Genomic DNA, 21455 nt, shown 5'->3' on the forward strand with positions numbered 1-21455 from the left:
AAATATTTTAAAATTAAAAATTGTATCAACTTTCATTTCCTCCTTTTTATGTTACAAGATAACGAGGAAACATGTATAATATTAGTGAGGATGTTCCAGTAGTTGTAACACACACTATACGTACATAATTTTACAAACTTTCAAATCACTTTTTTTCACATGAAATACAAAGCACAACATTTATTTTTGACGTTCAGTTTTATTATATAATATTTAAAACAAACACTTATAGAAAATTTCTTTGCTATCTATTTTACATAAATAAGCAAAATTTATTTTTTCTGTATAAACGGCCTTTACATTTTAAGATAATCTTTGGCAAAAAACACGACTTAAAATGTATGTGTCTCTTAGTACACGTGACTTTTTAGGCTCGAGATTAATTCTATTATAATTCTTATTTTAAACGCTGAGTCACATTGGCGAGTGCAACTGCAAATGCTTGCAATGCTGAAAATGGGTATTGAAAGTCCAACGTATAAGCATTTCCATCAATTCTTCCAAACTGCATTACCTGTGAATACAAAAATAAATATACATACATACATAGGTACAATTTCTTTTTAAAATAATAATATTCAAATCATTAGTTTCAGAATAGACCTGTTTTCCTCTAAATTCAATTTGAAAATTTTTCGCAGACTCTTGAGTGACTCTGCCTCCAAAATCAAGCTGATAAACTTGACTGCTCTCATTCCACATGGGTGCTTTGTTATGCATCACAAATTCTCGCCGGACAGGAGTACTTGGCTGCGTCAACCAACCACTACCGCTACCGATTGGTTCTATCTTCCCTCGCTTTAACTGTAAAGTCATTTTAAATTCATTATTTCATTTCTACTAGACGCCGTAAAGGATTTGAAACGCATGTTTTATTTTACATCACCTTTTGTCTTAGTTGAGCCTTTTGGAATGTTTCAAGATCTCGATAATTCTTTCCATTGACAACCTCATCGCCAGAAAATGTACCCACTTCGTCATCAGAGCTTTCTTGGTTTTTACTCTTATTTCTTCGTCTACCCAACAACGGTGAATTTAGAATGTGTTTTCTGTAAATAAACAATAGCAATAGTATTTATTAAAACACTAGTGTTTTTACCCGGCTTCAATCGGTATTTGTATTTGGCTAATCTAATAGTAAACATTTTATTAAATCTATTTGAATAGTTATAATTTATTTGAATATTCATTTGTTTTTTTATTAAATTGAACGTCACGGAATCTACGAACCAAACAAACATACAAAGTCTCTTTCGAAATTATATATTAGACTAGTGTTTTACCCGGCTTCGCTCGGTATTTGTAATATAAACCGCTTAAACTTGGCCAATCTAATAGTAAGCATTTTATTAAATTTATTTGAATAGTTTTATTTTATTTATATTTATTTGATTTTTTATTAAATTGAACGTCACCTTGATTTTACGAACCAAACAAACATACATACATACATACAAAATCTCTTTCGAATTTATATATTAGAACTAGATGATACACACATTTTCAGATTACAGAAATGAACGAATCAAATAAATATTTCATTACCTGATGGGAGAAGCTGAAGCTGTTCTTTTGCTTTTTTTAGATGGCGCGGGACTGGCCGGAGAGGATCGTGGAAGTCGTGACCTAGGTGCTGGCGAAGAAGGTGGAGTATCCGTACTTCCCATTCCACTTCTATCACGTACTCTGTATAACAACTGTTCTAATGTTGCTAACGCAGCACCTGATAAAGTATTACCACTTCTTTGCTCTGGACTCGGTGTAGTGGCGCGCTCTATAAAAGCAATAAGAACAAAATACGTGAAATTTACATTAAAACAAGTTGTTTCAATTGAGAAGAAATAAGACGGTAACCTATTTCTATTTCACTTGCGTTGTTTGCATTCCTCTCATTAGAAGGATGCGGGCTGGAGCTTCTACTTTTTTCAGAACCCAAAGAATGCTTGTTCTCTTTAAATTTGTTTTTTGATTTCTTGGTGGGAGTATTCGTAGCAGTGGTAGTCAAACAAGCGCCGCAGATGTAGCCATCTTGAGTTTCCTGATACATGCTTGCCGAAGCGTTCGATGATATTGTAATGCATTTACACACCTCGCAAACTGGTATGTCTCTTTTCTTTGCCCTACTGTTTGACGTTTTGGAATTGGTAAAAAAACTTAATTTAGTGAATTCTTTGGCATTTTTACTAGGCCTGCTATTATTAGAGTTTGAACTATCGCTAGGTAAACTATTAGGGATCTTTGTAATATTATCGATAACTTCGTATATACACTCGTCGTCCAGTGACTTGACGTTTTCTTCAATACTGGTTGGTAACGGAGTTATGTCGTTCAAGGTATGCGTTATTAAATACATGTCGCTCGAGTCTAAACTTTTCGATTTTCCGCAACTTTTCAGATTTGGCATTTTTTTGGCAGAACTATTTTCATCAATTTTTGAATTCAAATTTAAATTTAATGGCGGACCATGAACGCTTTGCTTTTTCATATTACGCTTAGTACAGTTCTTGTTCTTCTTATTCACTAGGACTAACCGTTTGGGTGCTTCTTTTCTAAGCATCGCCAAAGTTACTTCACATGGAACGAGCTGTGAATGTACTACATCTAAATATCCTACACTACAACTTCTTATCATTTTATCAGCTATTGGCGCATTTCCAACTGGAACGCCAGCCATGCTAATAGGTACCTTTGGTGATTGTTTACGGCTACAAGAACTTTCCATTGATACTTCGGAGGGAAAAGTTCCTATAGATTCTTCATCAATGTATTTCATATCATCTCGCCTACTATCATAACTAGGAGATGGCGTTTTTTCTTTTTTACTACACTGTTTGAATAGAGGAGTAGATGCCTCGTGGTGAACATTTTGCGTAACGTTAGAAGACTTTTGGGTGTGAATATTTGCTTGAGTCAAAACAGAGTCTTGTTTATTTCCATTGACAGCTCTGTTTGAAATTTCGATATGCGAATCCATTTTCTTTATTAAAACCTGAAATTCACATTTATTCGAAATTCATATACATATAAAACATTAGAATTATTCATGTTGAAAATTACTTGTGAAATTTCATACCTGTCTGTTATGATCTAAAGATAAATTCAGATTAAATGTTGGTTGGTGATTGTGGCACTCTGCAGTTGAAATATTTGATTTAACTTGTTGAACGTTTTGTGAAAAATCAGATCCAGAACTATGATAAGACATCATTGTTTGGGCTGGTGGACGATCAAATATAATATCACTTGGTGCCACGGCATTTTTAGGAGATTGTAATGTAGGAACAGAGCCTTCACAGCAAAGTGGTGAAATCGCATGACGACCAGGACAATGCGATGAACCACTTCTTTGAGAACTGGAAGATGGACCGCTTCTAATCATACTACAATTAGGACTATATCCACCACTGTTTATAGGACTAGAATGATTTCTTACAGGACTACTGGCATAAAGTTGAGCATTTAAAGGCAACGCAGAATCACCGTTATCTTTGAGTTGATTTCTATTATAATTTCCTGGTAATAGATTGATTTCTCTTGTCGAATTCTTATTCGACCCATTTATCCGAAGTGACTCACAAAAATTAACCATTTCTGTCAAATCTATGTAAGGAAATTCATCTTCATAAGATTCGGCTCTAGCTAAGGCAGGCGTATTATTTGAATTTGTTGTGCTATTTGACTCATTTTGTACAGCAGTGGGTTGTTGAAGATGCGATGATCTCGCACGAGACAAAATATTTCCCCTAGGCGACATAGGTGCGATTACAGTCGATGAATCGTAATTTGAACTTCTAGCTTTGTGGACGGGCGAGGAATAGTCCCCAGACGGTTGAAACACCTCCTCTTCGTCTTCAGAGAATATGTTAGGATTGAAATTTGGATCTGGACCAGTTGGTAAATTATCCCTGAGTTCGGTCATCACCAATGTCATTTGTCTTGGTTGAAGATGAAGTAAAGATGTTTTATATGTCACTTGACCTAAATTGGCAGGAATATTTTTTGCTAATCCGTGAATTTTGAATTTAGTCCCCCAAATGTTCGAAGTCACTTCTACTAATGGAACATCCTAAAACATTTTTTTTTTTAAGAAATATTCAATAACTAAATACATATAAAAATATATTATTAATAGAATAAAAGATATCACTTTTACATTTTGTACCTCTGGAAGAGAATCAATATATGTAAGTTCATCAATATTTTCAGGGACTTCTTTTTCAATTTGTGTTTGATTTTTCGCACTTCTATGACGACCTTTCTTTCTTCTTTGCAGTCTCGGCGATCCACTACATCCTGAAAAACAAAAACGTTAAAAAATATTTTTAACATACATACATATATAATACATTCCATTCCATAAGAACATTTTATTATAAAACAGTACCTTCATCCTTATCACTATCGGATGAATCCGATGCTGGATATGAAGCTTGTGCGTGCGAAGATGAACTGGAATTACTATGTGCCGATGAATTTCCACTACTACTAGAGCTACAAGTGACTTCACCCGCAGATCTCACCCGAAACCAATGAATATCATCAGAATCAGCACCTAAAATTAGAAAATCATTCGCAAAATTAGCATAGACGGTGACTACATTTTCAAAGGCACCGAAAAACTCAATCATCAAATCAATACCGTCGTACTGGGGATCAAATATGACAAACTCGGGTCGTATTTTGCTAATACGTCTACCCTTAAGAAGTGGCACGAGTCCTCCAAGGTGCTCCAAGTAAAGAGTATAACTAACTCCTGCACCTCCAGCGCTCCCAGTTGACGAATTTGCATCGCCACTTCTCCTCAACATGGTACAATGTAGACGGCCAACTCGCGCAGCCCTACTTACAAAATCGCGTACAGCCGATGCTTCTGGTACACAACACTGAAAAAATAAACTCAACTAAATGAATTGCATACTCTAACTCTTCATCGTCAAATTAATTGTTCATCAATACTAACTGAGATAGTGTGGGTAAAAAGAGTAGCAACGAGAGCGTGCAGTCTCGGTGGAAGTGGTAATGTTGCAAGTTGCGCATGCTTAGTGAGAGCACGTCTCAGCCTCAATCTTGCTAGAAGTTGTAATGAACCAAGACGACGCCATGCACGTGCCACCTGAACTCCACTACCGGTAGCTACAAACACGCGACGGTCATTATGACCCCAAGTCATAGCCGACACAGCCATCTAAAATCAAACCCTTAATTAAACCCCATCCACCGATGAAGAAAAACGATATCAAAAAACATTTTGTCCGTATTTCAAACCAAACAATGGGCACAATCAATTAGACTATTAGTAACTAGAAAATGCACTACAAAATACTACAAAATCATTTCTTGAAGATAATATCTCTCAGATGAGATATGTATACCAGATAGCAAACAAACCCGAACACGTTGTCGGACATAATCCAACATTTCATTCAGTATAATCTCCGAATTTTTTTGGGATTTTTGAATGGCTTGGTTCCAAGCAGATACATAAAATTTCATGCAAATTCATCTAAGAAATTTTTCCGCAACATATAAATATACATATGTCTCATTTCAAATGTGATATCTGATCACCAACAAATCTCGGTGGTTGCGTTTATGCTTACTATCGAGAAGTTACCGGGTTTGATCCCGTAGGTTGACCCTGATTGAAAATAATTTATTTTGAGTAAAATATGTAGTGCTGTTGGTCAGACTTGGATATTTGCGACTCCAAGTCGATCGTTTCCTATCAGCCAATTTGCCGATTTAACTGATTTCATTATTGAAACGGCTCCTCCATCAAAGCGGCAAAACCCATCCTACCCACTGTCACCGCTATTTGAATTTGATTTCAAAAATTTATATATGTACAAGTTTAATAGCATATATGTTGCTCAGGGGAAACCCGTAATGATATCTTGATGAATTATATATATATATATATATATATATATATATATATATATATATATATATATATATATATATATATATATATATATATATATATATATATATATATATATATATATATATATATATATATATATATATATATATATATATATATATATATATATATATTTTTTTTTTTTTTTTAATTTAGACAGTACATATGTACATATGTATGTATATTCATTGACTTCAAACCACCCAAGAGTTGAAGGGTAATATCCATGTAGAAATTCAACGAATTTCAGTGATTATGCCAAACTAATTGATAATGTTAATTGATAATTGTACTAATCTCACCCGAGTGACATTATATTTAAAAAAAAAATAATCAAATAATGTATGTAATGCTAATTTTCAAGCAGTCTGATTATTTTCCCAATCCTGTGTTTTCTACATGCTATAAAAAGCAATTCTTAATTTATGTAAGACGAAATATTATATATAAAGACCTGGTTCCCAGGTATGGGTGTGGTGTACAGTAAGACTCCCGTGTCGGAGTAGAACTTGATAACATTATTGAAGACTGGTGGATCTTGGACGCGCCCCTCCGGATCGACGACCACACCAGCAACGGCGAGCAGCTCCCTCGAATTGGACCACTCCATCGCCATATAGCGACCGTCGAAATCCGTCTGTATATGTACCGGAGACACATCGTCATAATTCTTCAGCAAGTAGATGTAACCGTTCTGAAAACTGACGGCGAGCACGAACGATCTCTCCGATGCGTTGGCCACCCCGGGCTCGGTATCTTCACCTTCCTCCATTTTGAACTTCTCGCAGCTCCACGCCATATTCGTTATACCCACGTCCGAGCTGAGTTGAACCTTAAAACGATCAAATCCTCATTCAGTACGCTTGTGATCAAGACTGATTGTTATCGAGCGTCGTTACACTTACTTGCGACACCATGGCGCCGTGGACGTCCATCACTATGATTTGTCCAGCTGTTGTTCCAAAGTAAACCTGCTGATCGTCTGGAGTCCATATGCCGCATGTTATCGTCGCTTCCAAGTTTAGCATGGAAGACCAGTAGCGCTGACCGGCCACTGAGCCCACTAGTACGAAGCCATCCTTAAAGCAACAATTATTATTGTAGACAAAGCATGTTTCACAGACAGTTTCAGTATATTTTGAAGAAATTTGAATGTTTACTTGATAGCAGATGAGTGCCATGCGTCCATCGTGCGACCATGAAAAGTGAGTAACTGGAGTGTTTCTGTCGTTGATCAGCTCTATACTCCACCGACCCTCGTACTTGATCCAAACGAATATGACTCCTGAGCTGTCGCACGAGGCCAACTTTTGATACGGCTCGTTCCATTTCACTAAAATAACCTGAAATAATTAAGAAAAATTTCAGCGAATTCGAAGACTAAGCCGATTAAATGAAATATGTAAAATTTTAAGGTGGAAAATTCAAAGGGAATTTAATTTTTGAACGATTATCTTAAAATTAAGCGTCGGACTATAATAATATTCGAACGAGAAAAGTCAATTTAGAAAAGCAGACGAAAAAAATAAAATAAAATTCGTTTAAAAATTAAGAGGACGCAATCGATTTCCATTAATTGACTTTGTTCGTCGCAATGAAATTTTCGCAAAATGGCTGTAACTGGTTTACATAACGAGATTAATATCGAATAAAAGTGAACTAATTCAAAGGGTCTGACGATAACGAGCTGTCCAATCGCAATGTATATAAATCTTGATTGCTATTCTCAAGTGAAAATGCGAAATAATTTCGATCGATGATGTAAATGTATACAGAAAATTCAATGCTAAATTTAATCACATTCACATTTCTACTAGCGTGCAGATACACAGGCACATTTGTATATTTGTATATACATATAATATATAGATTTAGGAAAACATTTTTTATGATACATCATGATAGCGAAGTGGCACGAAAGTGGAATAGAACATCACAACATTCGAGACGTTGAGCTTTCAGCATTTTCTCCTTTTTTTATGAAGATAAGTAAACCTTCGTCAGGCAGCCCTTATCCTTCCTGCGAGATTGTTACGATGCGAGGATAGTGCTACGAAACTGAAACATCTCGTTTTACGTTTATGGTCATTGCAAAACGAATAAAAAGCGAAATCTATACACACTCCACATAAACGATTCGTTTCATATTTTTTCGTTGTTCTCAAACATACATATATATGTACATATGTACCTATAAATATATTAATTTTACAATATATCAGTGTTATGCATTAAACAATTGTGATATTTACATACATATAACCTTATGGGGGATATATAAATAAAATGACGGCGTGGTTTAATAGGCCGAGTAGGAAGTAAAGTGGTAGCCACCAACATGGTCGAATCAGTCTCAAATCACAGAATGGCGACTCAAATTCGTCCACGTCGTAGCTGGTCAACCAAGTCGTACATAGATGGTCAACGGACCACAAAAATTGCAAATACGGAATATCTGGCACTCGAGTTCTCGTCAGTACAATATTTTGCGTGGGTAACTTTCAATTGATGGCAGTTTTTGGGTGCCAAATGTTCCGTGATCGAGATTTTAGTGACGTGCGCGAGATCGCTTTTTGCTGAATAATCACCGAACCATCGTAGATACCCATACAACCCATATGGTGTTCGGTCTTTTCCGTACAAGATGTTTCTTCAGGCACTAATTATTCCATTGATAACTGATAAACTCGAAGGTTGAACAATCCAAACGCTTGCGCATTTTTTTAATATTGTTGCGTAGGGGTGTGTTCAGGATCCAAATGAAAGCCCAAAGTCGCTTCAAAGCATTTATTCAACGAGTCAGAAGGTCCACACGAGATCACCGCTCGCTCCAGATCTGATCTAACGTGTGTACCTTCTTATAAAGCACAAGTTGCCCAGTATAGCTTCCCCGATCCATTAATGTGTCTATTGTCTAGGCACGTAGTCTACCCTGGCAAGTATTTTATTTACACATGCACTCGCCCAGGTCAGTGAGAACTTAACGTATCCTTTGTCCGAGCACTTACTGAGTCCCGTTAGCCTAATCCGGGGCTTCTATTGTTCACCCACGTATGCACTTAGACAGTGGATACTCTCTTCCATGTTCACACGTTACAATATAATATTAAATATCAAAATAATAATTGAGAAAAATCATCGCAAAAATCTTGAACGGAAAAATTAGTGTACTTTTCCTGGGGCATACTTTATTACTTTCTCAAAAGGGTAGAAATAGATTACAAAAAAATAGATCCTGATGTGGTGACTGCGGTGAATATTTGATAGATATTATGTGCTTTTTTTTGTAAATTCGGAAATATCGAATAAGGCTTTCAACTTCTTTAAGTCGAACGCACTACTTATGTAGGTATAGCTACGAAGTAAATATTTGATTGCACAACTCAAACCCCAAAAAAGAAAAGTAGTTAGTATAAATTACTGAAGTTGAGCTGCCCGTGAGACTTTTGACTTTGTTCAAAACGCAAGAGCAAAACACATAATGGCGAAACTTTCGTTTCAAGACCCGGAAAATTCGTCGTAGCAGTAGGTAAGTATTATACTTAGGATAACTTAAAAAGTAGGCCGGTGAATTCCACCACGAAGAGAAATCACCAAATTACTTTTCCATCGCATAAAAATAGTGCATAGATTTACATAAGTATAATAACGTCTTATTGATCAGTATGGTGCGTTGAAATGGTACCAAGATGTGCCTTTCGCTAGAACGAACACATACATAATATATGTATGTACAATACTCGCGGAACAATGGCGGACATGCAAATACGCACACACATTTCAGTGACTATGTATGTTTTAAATGTGTCATTTCAGCACTACTCTGGAAACTAATATAATTCTAGGCCTTACAAACATACATACATACAAAATCGAATTTATACCCCTTGTATTGAATATACAAGTATATGTAGTTCTAAGTGGAACATTCGTTAATATAATACTAAATCTGTATATATTATTTTCTGGAAAAATTTCGGTCTTTGAAAATTGTATGTATTTCGCGAATATTTCAAATAACGTTAATCCTGAAACTTGAAACTGAAATTTATGAGTGAAACGCTTTCCGCGAAATTCCATATACGTACATACGTACATAATCGAAGTACTTGCACACATATTGCGAATTCTCTGTATACTTACCACTAAGCGAATTTTGTTTACGGCACTCCTTATATTTTTCAAATATACATACATATATGCAGATAAAGCCAAGAGGGAAAAACACTTACTTATTTATACTACATACAATACAGCGTAGCGGTTAGAATATTGGATTCTTAATTAATAGAAGTGTTCAGATTCGAGTATTGATAATATTTGTTTGATTTTTTATGGCTTTGTTTGTTATCGCCGTCGAACAGATTTGTATTCATTGATCTTTATATTATTCTTTTATTGAGATGATTCCTCATAAAATTGGTGCTAGTATTGATTACCTGTATCAAAATACAGAATATCAAAGGAGGGGGACTAAAAACACTGGATGTACACACATACTTTACAATTCGAAATATATAATTGAATTCTATACTTTTACCGCCTACCCTGTATTTCTAACAAATATTTATATTATAGAAAATTACAATAAATACCAAAACATAATATTTTTGTATTCTCAATTTATTTATGAAAATTTCATCCGCGACAAAAGTTAATAAATCATACTAATGACTACTTAATTATCTTGTATAAATTTGGTTTTCTAACGCAATATTCAATTGCTAATAAAAAAAATTCAGTTTCAGCGCATTTTTTAATGTATTATAACGTAGAGATTATTTGATTGGCGCTCGTTGAACGCTGATCACCTGATCTCGCGTTCGCGCCAAAAAGGCCTCAGCGTATAAACAAGCCGTATAAAACAACCAATAAGATTTCGCGACCCATTCAACAAATGATCTCTTTGCAGAGAGTACCTGATGTGTATAAATATTAGGTGGGTTGGAGCTGGCAGGCCGACGGATCAAGAACTATAAACTACATCTACCACACTGGTTGCGTGTTTCATTCATATCTCAGAAAAACTTCTCGACATCCACGTTACATTATTTTATAAATAATTGTGACACGTTACATTATTTTATAAATAATTGTGTACGGTTTGAAGCTATTGATAGAAAAATCAAATTAACAAAGACTCGAACGTTATTATTTCCGCTACAAAAATTACAAATTTCCCATGGCATCTTTCATGAGTGTGAATAATTTTCAGCGTAAAGAAAAAGGGCGGCAAATTAAAAGGGAGACACTAATTGCGTTCGCGTGCTACGCTCCTTTTCAAATGTTCAAACATGCAAAATTTTCATTAAAATTTCATCGCCACGTTTCTTTTCACACCGTTTTTAATTTGAAAAATCTTCAGCTGAAACGAGACGAGAGCGTGTGAATCTGCCACGACTCAAATGAAGCGCTGCGCCGTGTCGCGGATGAAATAACAGCGGGTTAGAAAAAATTAAAAGCAAAATTTAATTACACGTGCCGACACTGAATCATATAACCGGCATTAAAACATACATATTATACAAGCGCAAACGTATTCTATACGTAGATGAAAACTGAAGGTTGGAAATTTGCCACGTGACTGCTTGATAATATAGATTTCGAAATGTTTGGGTCACGTGCAACACTAATACTAATACATTGGCGCATTTGACAAGCTCGAACGTAACAACTGTTCGAAGCTTCTATGTATGTACATACATTCATATGCACATACTACATATACAGGTGGCTCAAAGCCAACTGACAAACTTCTGAACCCTGTCAAAAAGACGGGGACTAAGAAATGTGATTACACATGAATTAAAAGACGGTTACAGCTCTGACAACTTGAACTTTTGTTGAAGTGTTCCATAAATCCGAGATTATTTCTCACATAGCAATAATGCTTACATACATATTGTAAGGCGTTGAATAGAGCAAGAATTTATTAATAAACGACCGTAATAAACGAAACTATTGTGAATTCCAATGATGTTTACCAAACAAATGTGCAAGACAATAATGACAAAGAATGTTTGTAAAACATCATTGACACACATTTAACCACAAATTGATTATTAATCAGCCTACTTTTATTTATCACACGAACTGCGGGAGAAAACATGAGAGATACAATACACAAAACGCGTAAAAAAACTTGCCGCACTGTGATGGATGGCGAGTGACCAAGACTTGTATTTTATTTTATTTCTCCAAATATGATGAGTGCAGGCTCTTCATATTTTATGTACTCCTCGTCAAAACCTCTATGATTCGAATTGTGGCATTACGAAATAAAAACATTGATCAATATCAACAGAAATAATTATTTTCGCGACAAGCCCCTTGTACACGTGCCTCACAGATGCGAGAGAGAGGGAGAATTCAGTAAGCGTCACGCTCAACTGTCAGTGTGAGAATGATATCAGCCTTGGAATGACGACTCTAACGACGGCGTAGTAAGTGTATAACAAAAAAAAAGTTAAATTATATATTTTTTATATTAAAAAATTATATATTTTTTTATTTATTCATACTTTAATTGCATATTCAATTGACCCAATTTTTATATTTTCCCAAGATGCTGTATTCAAGTTGCCCCTAAGTGACATCTATGGTATTAAACTTGTAAAAATATAATTTTATAAATTATATTTTTACAAGTTTAAAATCATATTCAAATAGTGATGACATAGTGGGTAGGATAATTTTTGTCAGTTTGATGAAGAACCGTTTCAACAGTGAAATCAGATAAATTGGCAAACTCTGATGGGAAACGATCGACTTGAGTCATAAATAGTCAACGTAGCCAGCAGTACATATAGCTCAGTGGTTGCGTTTATGTTTAGCACCAAGAGATTATTCGGTTCGATCCCGGACTGATCATTAATATACTGCTGGTTAGATTTTGATGTTTGTGAGTCCAAGTCGATAGTTTCTTATCAGTCTACCAAATTTAATCTGATTAATTAATTAATTTTTAATACAGTGATTTATGTAATGAAAATGCTGTATTGTTTGTAATTAATTGTCGAGGAAGGCGCATTGGGGGTATTCCTGACAAGCCTTCCTGGTATATATCTATGTAAAAAAATAAAAATAAATATCCAAGTATGACCAGAAGCACTACAGATAATACCCGGAATAAATTATTTTCAATCGAGGTGAACCCACGGAATCGAACCCGACAACTTTTCGGTGGTTAGCATTAACGCAATCACCAAGCTATCTAGTTTCATGTTTTTATCACAATTTCACTGTTTTTCTTTAGCATTCTTACTTTTTTCCGAGTATATCTAGCGCGTTGTAAGAGGGTCGACTGTAAATAGATTTAAATTAACGGCAACACGACGCACCAGTTAAACACATTTAAACAGTTTTGCATGCATAAATGAGTTTCAACAGGTAGCGGTCGCAGAACAATCAGAAATTCTCAGCAAAGTCTACTACCTACTCTTCAAACATTGAATTTATTATACATAGATGTACAATATGCATAGTACATATGGTGAATTTTTAGATCGATAAATACAACTTCATACTAGGTGATAATAAAATATTCACTAACACCTGTCTCGGTTCTGCAAGCTATCAATATAGAACGAAAAATGAAAAAAACTTTCGAACCCAAAATAGAAATGGCAGTATATATTATTTACTTTGAAAAGCCATATATGTACATATGCATATACAGTGTACTTTCGATTATCCGGCTAATGCTGGAAAGTACGGGGCCGGGAAATTGAAAAACACGGATAATCAGAACTATCTATTTTTTATATCGTTTATATTGTTTGAGTGAGCGAGTGTTTGAGTTATAATAATAGATATAATATCTGAATCATTCATGCATTGAAGTCCCGGATCATTTGAATCGCGATCAAACCACTCTCGATGTTTTTCCGATTCAACATTTTCAAATCATTTTAAATTTTCCTTTAATCTGCATATTTCAGATACATATATACATACATATATCACTTGTTTTGATCTCTTCACAATCCGTTTCCACGTTTCATTAAATCTATTTCCACGTTTCAATTTTTTTCATCAAAAAAATCAACAATTTTTTTTTGAAAAATTGATCATGTCATCATCTCCTTCGGCAAGAGTTTTGAAAGGTCAGCACAAGCCGTTTCATTCATGTTATTTTCATTCTAATGGATGAGAAGGAGCATTATCTATTCACAATGCTGCTGTTTCATTCGGATTAGAAGGAGCATTATTTATTAACAATGCTGCTTTCTGTGGCAACCTTTTAAATTAAAAAAAAAACTCTCAATTTCAGGAACCCATTTAGATTTGAGTCTAACCTCCGACGATTTCTCTATCCATCAATGCTCCTTTTTTGGTTATAATCAACAGGTCGATTTTTTATTTCAGTCCCCTTAAATGATTAAGGCTTTTTTGCTTTTCTAAATCTGAATCTAAATTTGCGTATGATGATATTTTCATACTATGTACACATTTCGTTTGGAAGGACATGAAATACACGTCTACAACATATTTTTTGTTTTACTATATCTCGAACAGTTTGATATTCCATATTCGTCGGCGAGCTTTAATGTGGATTTCCAATTTTCGATTCTCTCAATCAACTTCAGTTCTTTAATGCCTTCTGCATTTTTATAGGGTAGATCTAAAATTTTTGTGTGTTTGTAAGAGATTATAATTTAGCGCAAAAAGTAATAAAATTAATTGTTGAACATATGTACATATATGATACGTAATCCCACTAATTAAGCAATGTTCAAAATGTACTCATTATTGCATATTCTCATTCAAAAATAATTATATTAAAAAAAATGAATTTATTTCTTGCATCCGGATAATCGAGAGCACACTGTACAAAGCGAGGAGTTGAATGATTGCAACAACTAGCGTTTGGCACATCCTGGAATACGTTATATGTATATTACTAAGATCAAACTGAAAGCTCGCTTCTGACAAAGTCTCTTCACAGAGCAAAGTTTAATCTCGAGGTTGAAGACAAATAGCACCAAACAGCACCAAACAGCTTTCATAACGTCGACCGTAAAAAGCGACTGAAGTTTAATTAAAGGACGTGGAAGATCAAAAGCGCCATTACCCCGGATCAATCGACGAACGAACGTGTACGGTAAACGGCCTACTTCACCATACTCCGAAAACATCTATTTCGAGAAACGGCCTTCTTTTAAATCTCATTTACTTGTTAAGGCATTAATTAACTCACCTGATGAACGACCGGTCGACGAACGAACGATCGAGATTGAAATGAACCTACATCAGACAAATTTTCAGGAAACTGAATCGCTCTGTAATCCAAAACACATACATACATACATACATATGTAGTAGCGTTTCCAATTCATATTCATACGTATATGAAATCATAATATTCTGATACACATTTCGAATCACTTTAATACCATTTAAATAGTTCGAATATAATCTAGAAGCAAACAACTACGCAAACATATTATATTTATAGACAATATATACGTATGCAAAGTGAACATTTATATATCAATAGGGCTGAAATTAATAAATCGTGTCTTGCTTCAACAAAGGTTACTTCATATTCACGGCTTTATGTGTGCCACTATTGATTTATCGTTGACCTATTCAAAGCGCAGAAATGCCAATTTCTTCACATTATTAAAAAAAAAATCAGTAATAGCCCTCAGATGAAAGGACTTATCACAAAATCTAAAAAAATACCACAAAAAAAAATGATTTTATATTATGTCTTTACAGAAGAGACGTTTACGCGCGACGACTCGTATTTTACGGAACAACGGGCAATAAAACGTGCTCTTAGCATTCCCGGGTAATATATGACATGTTTTTTTTATTACCGGAGTGGTCGTAGTTGTAAATAATATCCTGAAAAAAAGCCTACGACACGTGTACACTATTCCTTTCGTGATGCCTTTCAGTCCTGAAAAATTAAGTTTGAATATTTCATCGCAAATAGAATGGGACTAGCACGTACAACTGTCCATATAAGTAAATGTATGTACATATGTATGTACATACATAGGTGTACAGTATATGTATGTGTGTACATACGTACACCGTATTTTTAAACTTATAAATATTAAACTTGTAAATATATAAATTTATGGATTATAAATTTGAAATAGGATGGTTTTGCCAATATGATGAATAGTCACCGGAGCCTGAGGGGGCCGTGTATTGTTCAAAGGTTGTAAATGCATTGTTAAAGGTTTGCCGAACAATGGATAGCACTGTGACTATCCTACCTCTAATGATGAGGAACCATTTCAACAATAAAAGCAGATAAACTGGCAAACTCTAATAGGAAACAATTGACTCGGAGTCACAAATATCCAAACCCCGCCTGCAGTACGTACCAGAGGTACTACAGAAATACTTCCGAATAAGATCTTTTCAAACGAGTTCAACCCATGGCTTGACCTCGGGAACTTCTCAGTGGTTAGAATTAACGCAACAACCGAGCTACATATATTACTGGCGATTTGTAACCGTTTGGGCTTTGAATGAAAAAATTAACGAATTGGTACAAAGGGAAGAAATTACCGTAACAGGGCGCCCACAGGGGGTGGTAGAGTAGGTTAAATGTGTTTGCATTTGAAAAAAAATTCTGCATTATATTTATTATCACCAAAAAATCAGGCCACGCCTCTGAATCAAAAAATATCGCATGTGGCGCCTTTTATTTCGGCTGGAAACCCCCAGAAAGAACCCGAGTGCGCCCAATAATTGTCCTTATCGATCTTCTATGTATGTATGTACATACAGTAGCTAATTTTATGATGTAAAATACAAAAAATTACTTATGACGGCGTTTATAAAATGCAATATTAATCAATTGCCTTTTTTCGTCTACGAGGTACAGACGTAATAATAGGTACTAATCAGTATTCTTCTATTAAGTATACAAACATATATAATACATACATATGTACATACATGTATGTATGTTACAGTAAAAGTGTATCTTCTAGTTGTAATGTATTCCGTCTAACCGACATAAGTCGATTCATAAGGAGAATTTCATTCCAACTGGTCAACATATATTAAAACTGAAAATACAGTTCTGCTATGAGTTGGTACCAGGTTTGATGGAGAGGTTAGGTTTTCTTGAAAACGTCACTCAACTAGCAAATTGAGTTGGAAAGTCACATTTTTGTTTTGAACAAATATTTGGAGCTATCGTAATACGATACTCCTTACTTTTAAATGGAATATCTAGCAAATATTAACGCATTATTGAATTCTAAAGCATTCGTAAAAACACCAGAGCTGTCATATATCAACGGGCGCACATTGTTGAAATTGTATGGGCGCTTGTAGAGAAATTTACTAGTTGAACTGCAATCGAATATGAATGAACTTAAAATACACTTTGACTGCAACATGCATATATACGTCATAGTCTAGTGCAGTGGTTCTTAGCCGGTGCACCGCGAGTTTGTTGCGAGTGCCCGGTGAAAAAAATGGTAAAAACAGAAAAATGCGTTAAATAGTGATTCAATAGATATTGTAATAAAATAGAAGACAAAATAGTGATTCAATAGATATTGAAGGCATAATTAGCAGATATTTTTAATTATTTGAATAACTTTAACACAAGGGTTCAAGGAAAAAATGAAAATTTTTAGACATCCACTAACAAATTGACAGGACTTCGGAAAAAAATAACGGAATTTCAGAAAAATCGAATAATAGACAAAAATAAAATAGATATGTTTCCTTCACTTAACGAAAACATAGCCGTGGCAATTATTTCCGGTGTAACAGAACATTAAACTTTATTGGAAGAAAAAAAAATTTGAAAATGTTGTTGCAGTTTTGAAAATCATATTTGTGTGAGCTCGGCTCGAAGAATTGAGTGTACCTACATATATCAAATATTCGACGTAATATTTCTGAAATCTGCAAAACCCGACAAGCTCATTAATTTTACTTCTGTATATGTATTGTATGTATATATCTTTTCTTTAATTAGTTTTTCTTTAAATGTTATGTAATTTGTTTAATTTGTAATAAAAATTATGTCCGCATATTTTCTTTTGACCTTTTAATTCTGGTGCACCACCATTTTTTCACATGGTCAAAAGTGCACCCTGACTTCGAAAAGGTTAAGAACCACTGGTCTAGTGTATAAATATGTAGTTAAAAACCACTTACGTTGTTCGACACGGATTTACATATGTATGTATGTATACATATATGTAGTATGGTAAAAAATAAATGTTATCAATGGATACTAATTTAATATTGCAGAAACCATTCAAGCATTGACATTTTCAACTCGAAACATTCCCCAGCATTCTGCTCTATTTTGTTTCCTGTACATGTGTACGTACATATATAATTTCAAGCGCGCTATAAATAAATATTTTTCAATTAAGCATCGATTGCATCTCGCAACAAACACTGGCCAGGTACGAGAATAACTCGGCTGATGGAATTACATACAAGCAAATGGTTTCGTTTGAAAACACAATTCATTAGCTTTCGATGGCTGAAGGCGGGGAAAGGCCGGGAAAATTATATTTTATTTTTCCGATTCGCATCATATAGTTCACGGTTGAATTATCGTTATTGATGAAATTCGGCACACAATACTATTCGACGGAAGAGCAATCATAACCATCTCAATTGTATCATCAATTTCCGAACGAATTACAGTATCGAAAATGTAATAGGAAAAGTTTTATCGAAAAGTTTCAACCACCACCATGCTCTTGTATGTATGTACATATATCAAACTCTTCCAAACCGGAAAATATATGCATGTCAGAAAACTTTTAAACCAAATATATGGGGAGAGGAAAGAACTAACAGCCTATTCAAATCGATAGTAAACTGTATTTATGTGCGACTATTAAAATGAAGAGTAATTTTGTCGATTTAAACCGATGGCTTTGGCATGCAGATATTGTATTTCCATTTTTAAATTTTAAGTTTGTATTGAATTTAAAGTTTGTAGATGCTGGAATAATTCAGGTTTTTCACTTCAAAGTAATGTATGTGTGTATACAACATATATATACAATATATGGGCATCGATATGTAATTGCAATATTACTGTTGCCTTGCTTTTCAATTTATTTGTCAGTAGTCATCTGGGATTTGCTTCCTTCATTATTTCACATTAATCCCTGTTCCACCAACTATTACTGTAATTTCTTTTTATATAGATCTTACTCTTTTTTTTAACAATACTTCCCCTAATATTGATCCTTTTCTTGCTTTAAATTTCTATTGTTTAATCATTTTTCTTAGTGTCATAGTATAATATAGGTTGCGTTTATGTTTAGCACCAAGAGATTATTGAGTTCAATCCCGGGCTAATCTTTAATATACTGCTGTTTAGACTTGGATATTTGTGAGTCCAAGTCGATCGTTTCTTATCAGAGTTTGCCAATTTTATCTGATCATTGTTGATACGGTTCCTTAAAATTGGCAAAAACAACATCCTACCGGCTGTCAAAAATCTTCTGTTTTAAAGTATGTACAATTTGTAAAAATTTATGTACAAGCCCAAAAATCCATAGATTGGATTCTATGGATTAATTAATTAATTGTTAATTTCCTGTTCTTCTGCTTCTCGAAATACAGTGATTTATGTAATAAAAATGCTTGTAATGTTTGTAATTACATAATTGTCCAGGAAGGCGCATTGGGGTCTACCTGTTAAGCCTTCCTGGTATATATCTATGTAAAAATATAAATATTCATTGCTTTTCTTCTTTATTATTTTTCCATTGTTGCTATAAATTTTTAGAAATAATTGTGGCATCAGTGTTATAAACATATGTACGTTGTAATGCCTTTTATTTCTGTTTTTAAAATAAATAAATATGTAACATAATCGGTTAAGATGATTTTCAGTATCTGGTGATTCAATTATCTTTAGAACAATGGAACTCTATCAGTAAAAGCTGATTTCGTATATGCAAAACATATGTATATATTTGCAAATTTAAATATATGTGTGTACATATTTTTCGACAGAATTTCGGTAAACAGAGAAAATCGCTTTAAAAGATAAACTGAGAATGTATAAAATTGCGATAAGTTTTTGTTTTTCTTTTTATAAAGTTTATCCGTTGAATATTTCAAACTCTACCGGAGGCGTGCGTAAAGTTCTGGAGCGTCTAATTTCGGAAAATTTTCAAACATAAACAGTGAATTCGTGTTGCTCGCATAGCACTTACATCAGAACGGTGTCCTCTCAGATTGTAATTGGTTCTGAGGGGAACCTCCGCATTTTTCCTGCAGTGGCTGGAGGTGAAGGTGACTCCTACAATCCCTCGTACATTCCCCGTGGCTAACCATCCCTCTTGATAATAGTTCGTCCTGTTCAGCTTCCAGCCTTCATCCTGTAAATAAAAAATAACGTCATGACACTTTTACATGCTAGAAAATTTCACATGCAATACATTTTGAAAAAAATAATTTCGGAAAAGATTTTATACGATTATGTTTTTATAGGCAGATGCCAGAAAATGTTCAAGTAGTATTACTATACATATGTATATATTTATATAATAAAAAAAATGAAGGGGAAAAGCTTTTCCCCAGTGGAATGCCTGTAGTGAGATTACAACGAGAATCCTTATTCAGGAAGAAAACTGACTTTGTACAATTGTGGTAATCATCTCCAGCGTGCTGGAAGAACAGAGATTTTATTTTGCTTAAGCACCAATTTTAAGTAGACTTTTTACAAAAATTGCAAAAATCAGGAATTTCGGTGCAACCGAGTTATATGTACATCTTCCAAAAAAAAGAGAACATTTTAATTTTAACACAAGGATTAATTATAATTCCGTTCTAAAAAAACCGATAAACTCAAATATAAACATCTATAATATTTACTTCAAAAAAATTTTAAGTAAACTTATTCAAGCAAATCACTCACACAGAAGGAAACTTCTATATCTTCCTTATTCAGTTATCGGTTTTTGGAATAAGATATATCACATATTCTCAACACATACATACATATGTACATAAACGAGTTTCGCTACGTACACAGTTCGGAAGTAAATATTATATGTATGTATATTTGCTTCGATGCTTAATATCACATCTCAAAAAAAGGAATAGGGCCAATTAACGTCAGGAAATCGACCCGTTGATTACATATTAAAGATCTTCCAAATCGGAAGGGTCTAAAATTGAACGGCGAATCTCGAAAATTTATAGCCGAACGCCCCTAAATATTGTAGAGCGAAACCGAATTGCTTTTTAATAATTCAACTTTCCATTTCCGTTTGAAAATCGGGCTAGGAATATTTTTAATACTATAAAAACAAATCGCAGAAAACTTGCTTGGTATAAATTTGAACAAACACCGTTTATTTCGATGACTAAATTTATCTATAAATTAATTTACTAACATGATCCTCGAAAAGGACGCAATGCACATTTAAATCGACGAGGCAATTTGCACGTGTAAATCATATCCGACTCAGGGGAAGGATTAACTACCCTTCTAGTCGAAAATTGTCGTCACCACTTGAAAACTCATCAATTGCTCCAAAGACCCTCTCGAGCGAACAAC

The 21455-nt window shown here is 34.3% G+C and overlaps 1 protein-coding gene across 1 annotated transcript in view; it reads right to left on the reverse strand.

The window, feature by feature from the left end:
- Positions 1-281: 281 nt before the first annotated feature.
- Tusp (WD40 superfamily protein Tusp) overlaps positions 282-21455 on the reverse strand; it is a 36748-nt gene continuing 15574 nt past the window's right edge. Inside the window, exons 2-15 of the mRNA XM_077437632.1 lie at positions 20107-20271; positions 7087-7269; positions 6832-7005; positions 6381-6758; positions 4961-5185; positions 4640-4883; positions 4385-4552; positions 4163-4293; positions 3074-4066; positions 1855-2989; positions 1546-1774; positions 887-1049; positions 604-804; positions 282-514 (exon numbers count right to left, since the gene is read on the reverse strand). Coding sequence (XP_077293758.1) covers positions 398-514; positions 604-804; positions 887-1049; positions 1546-1774; positions 1855-2989; positions 3074-4066; positions 4163-4293; positions 4385-4552; positions 4640-4883; positions 4961-5185; positions 6381-6758; positions 6832-7005; positions 7087-7269; positions 20107-20271 — 4506 coding nt within the window. The 3' untranslated portion in view covers positions 282-397. The remainder of the gene's footprint in view (positions 515-603; positions 805-886; positions 1050-1545; positions 1775-1854; positions 2990-3073; positions 4067-4162; positions 4294-4384; positions 4553-4639; positions 4884-4960; positions 5186-6380; positions 6759-6831; positions 7006-7086; positions 7270-20106; positions 20272-21455) is intronic.

Source organism: Arctopsyche grandis, chromosome 9 (assembly GCF_051622035.1).
Source record: "Arctopsyche grandis isolate Sample6627 chromosome 9, ASM5162203v2, whole genome shotgun sequence".
Taxonomy (NCBI): domain Eukaryota; kingdom Metazoa; phylum Arthropoda; class Insecta; order Trichoptera; family Hydropsychidae; genus Arctopsyche; species Arctopsyche grandis.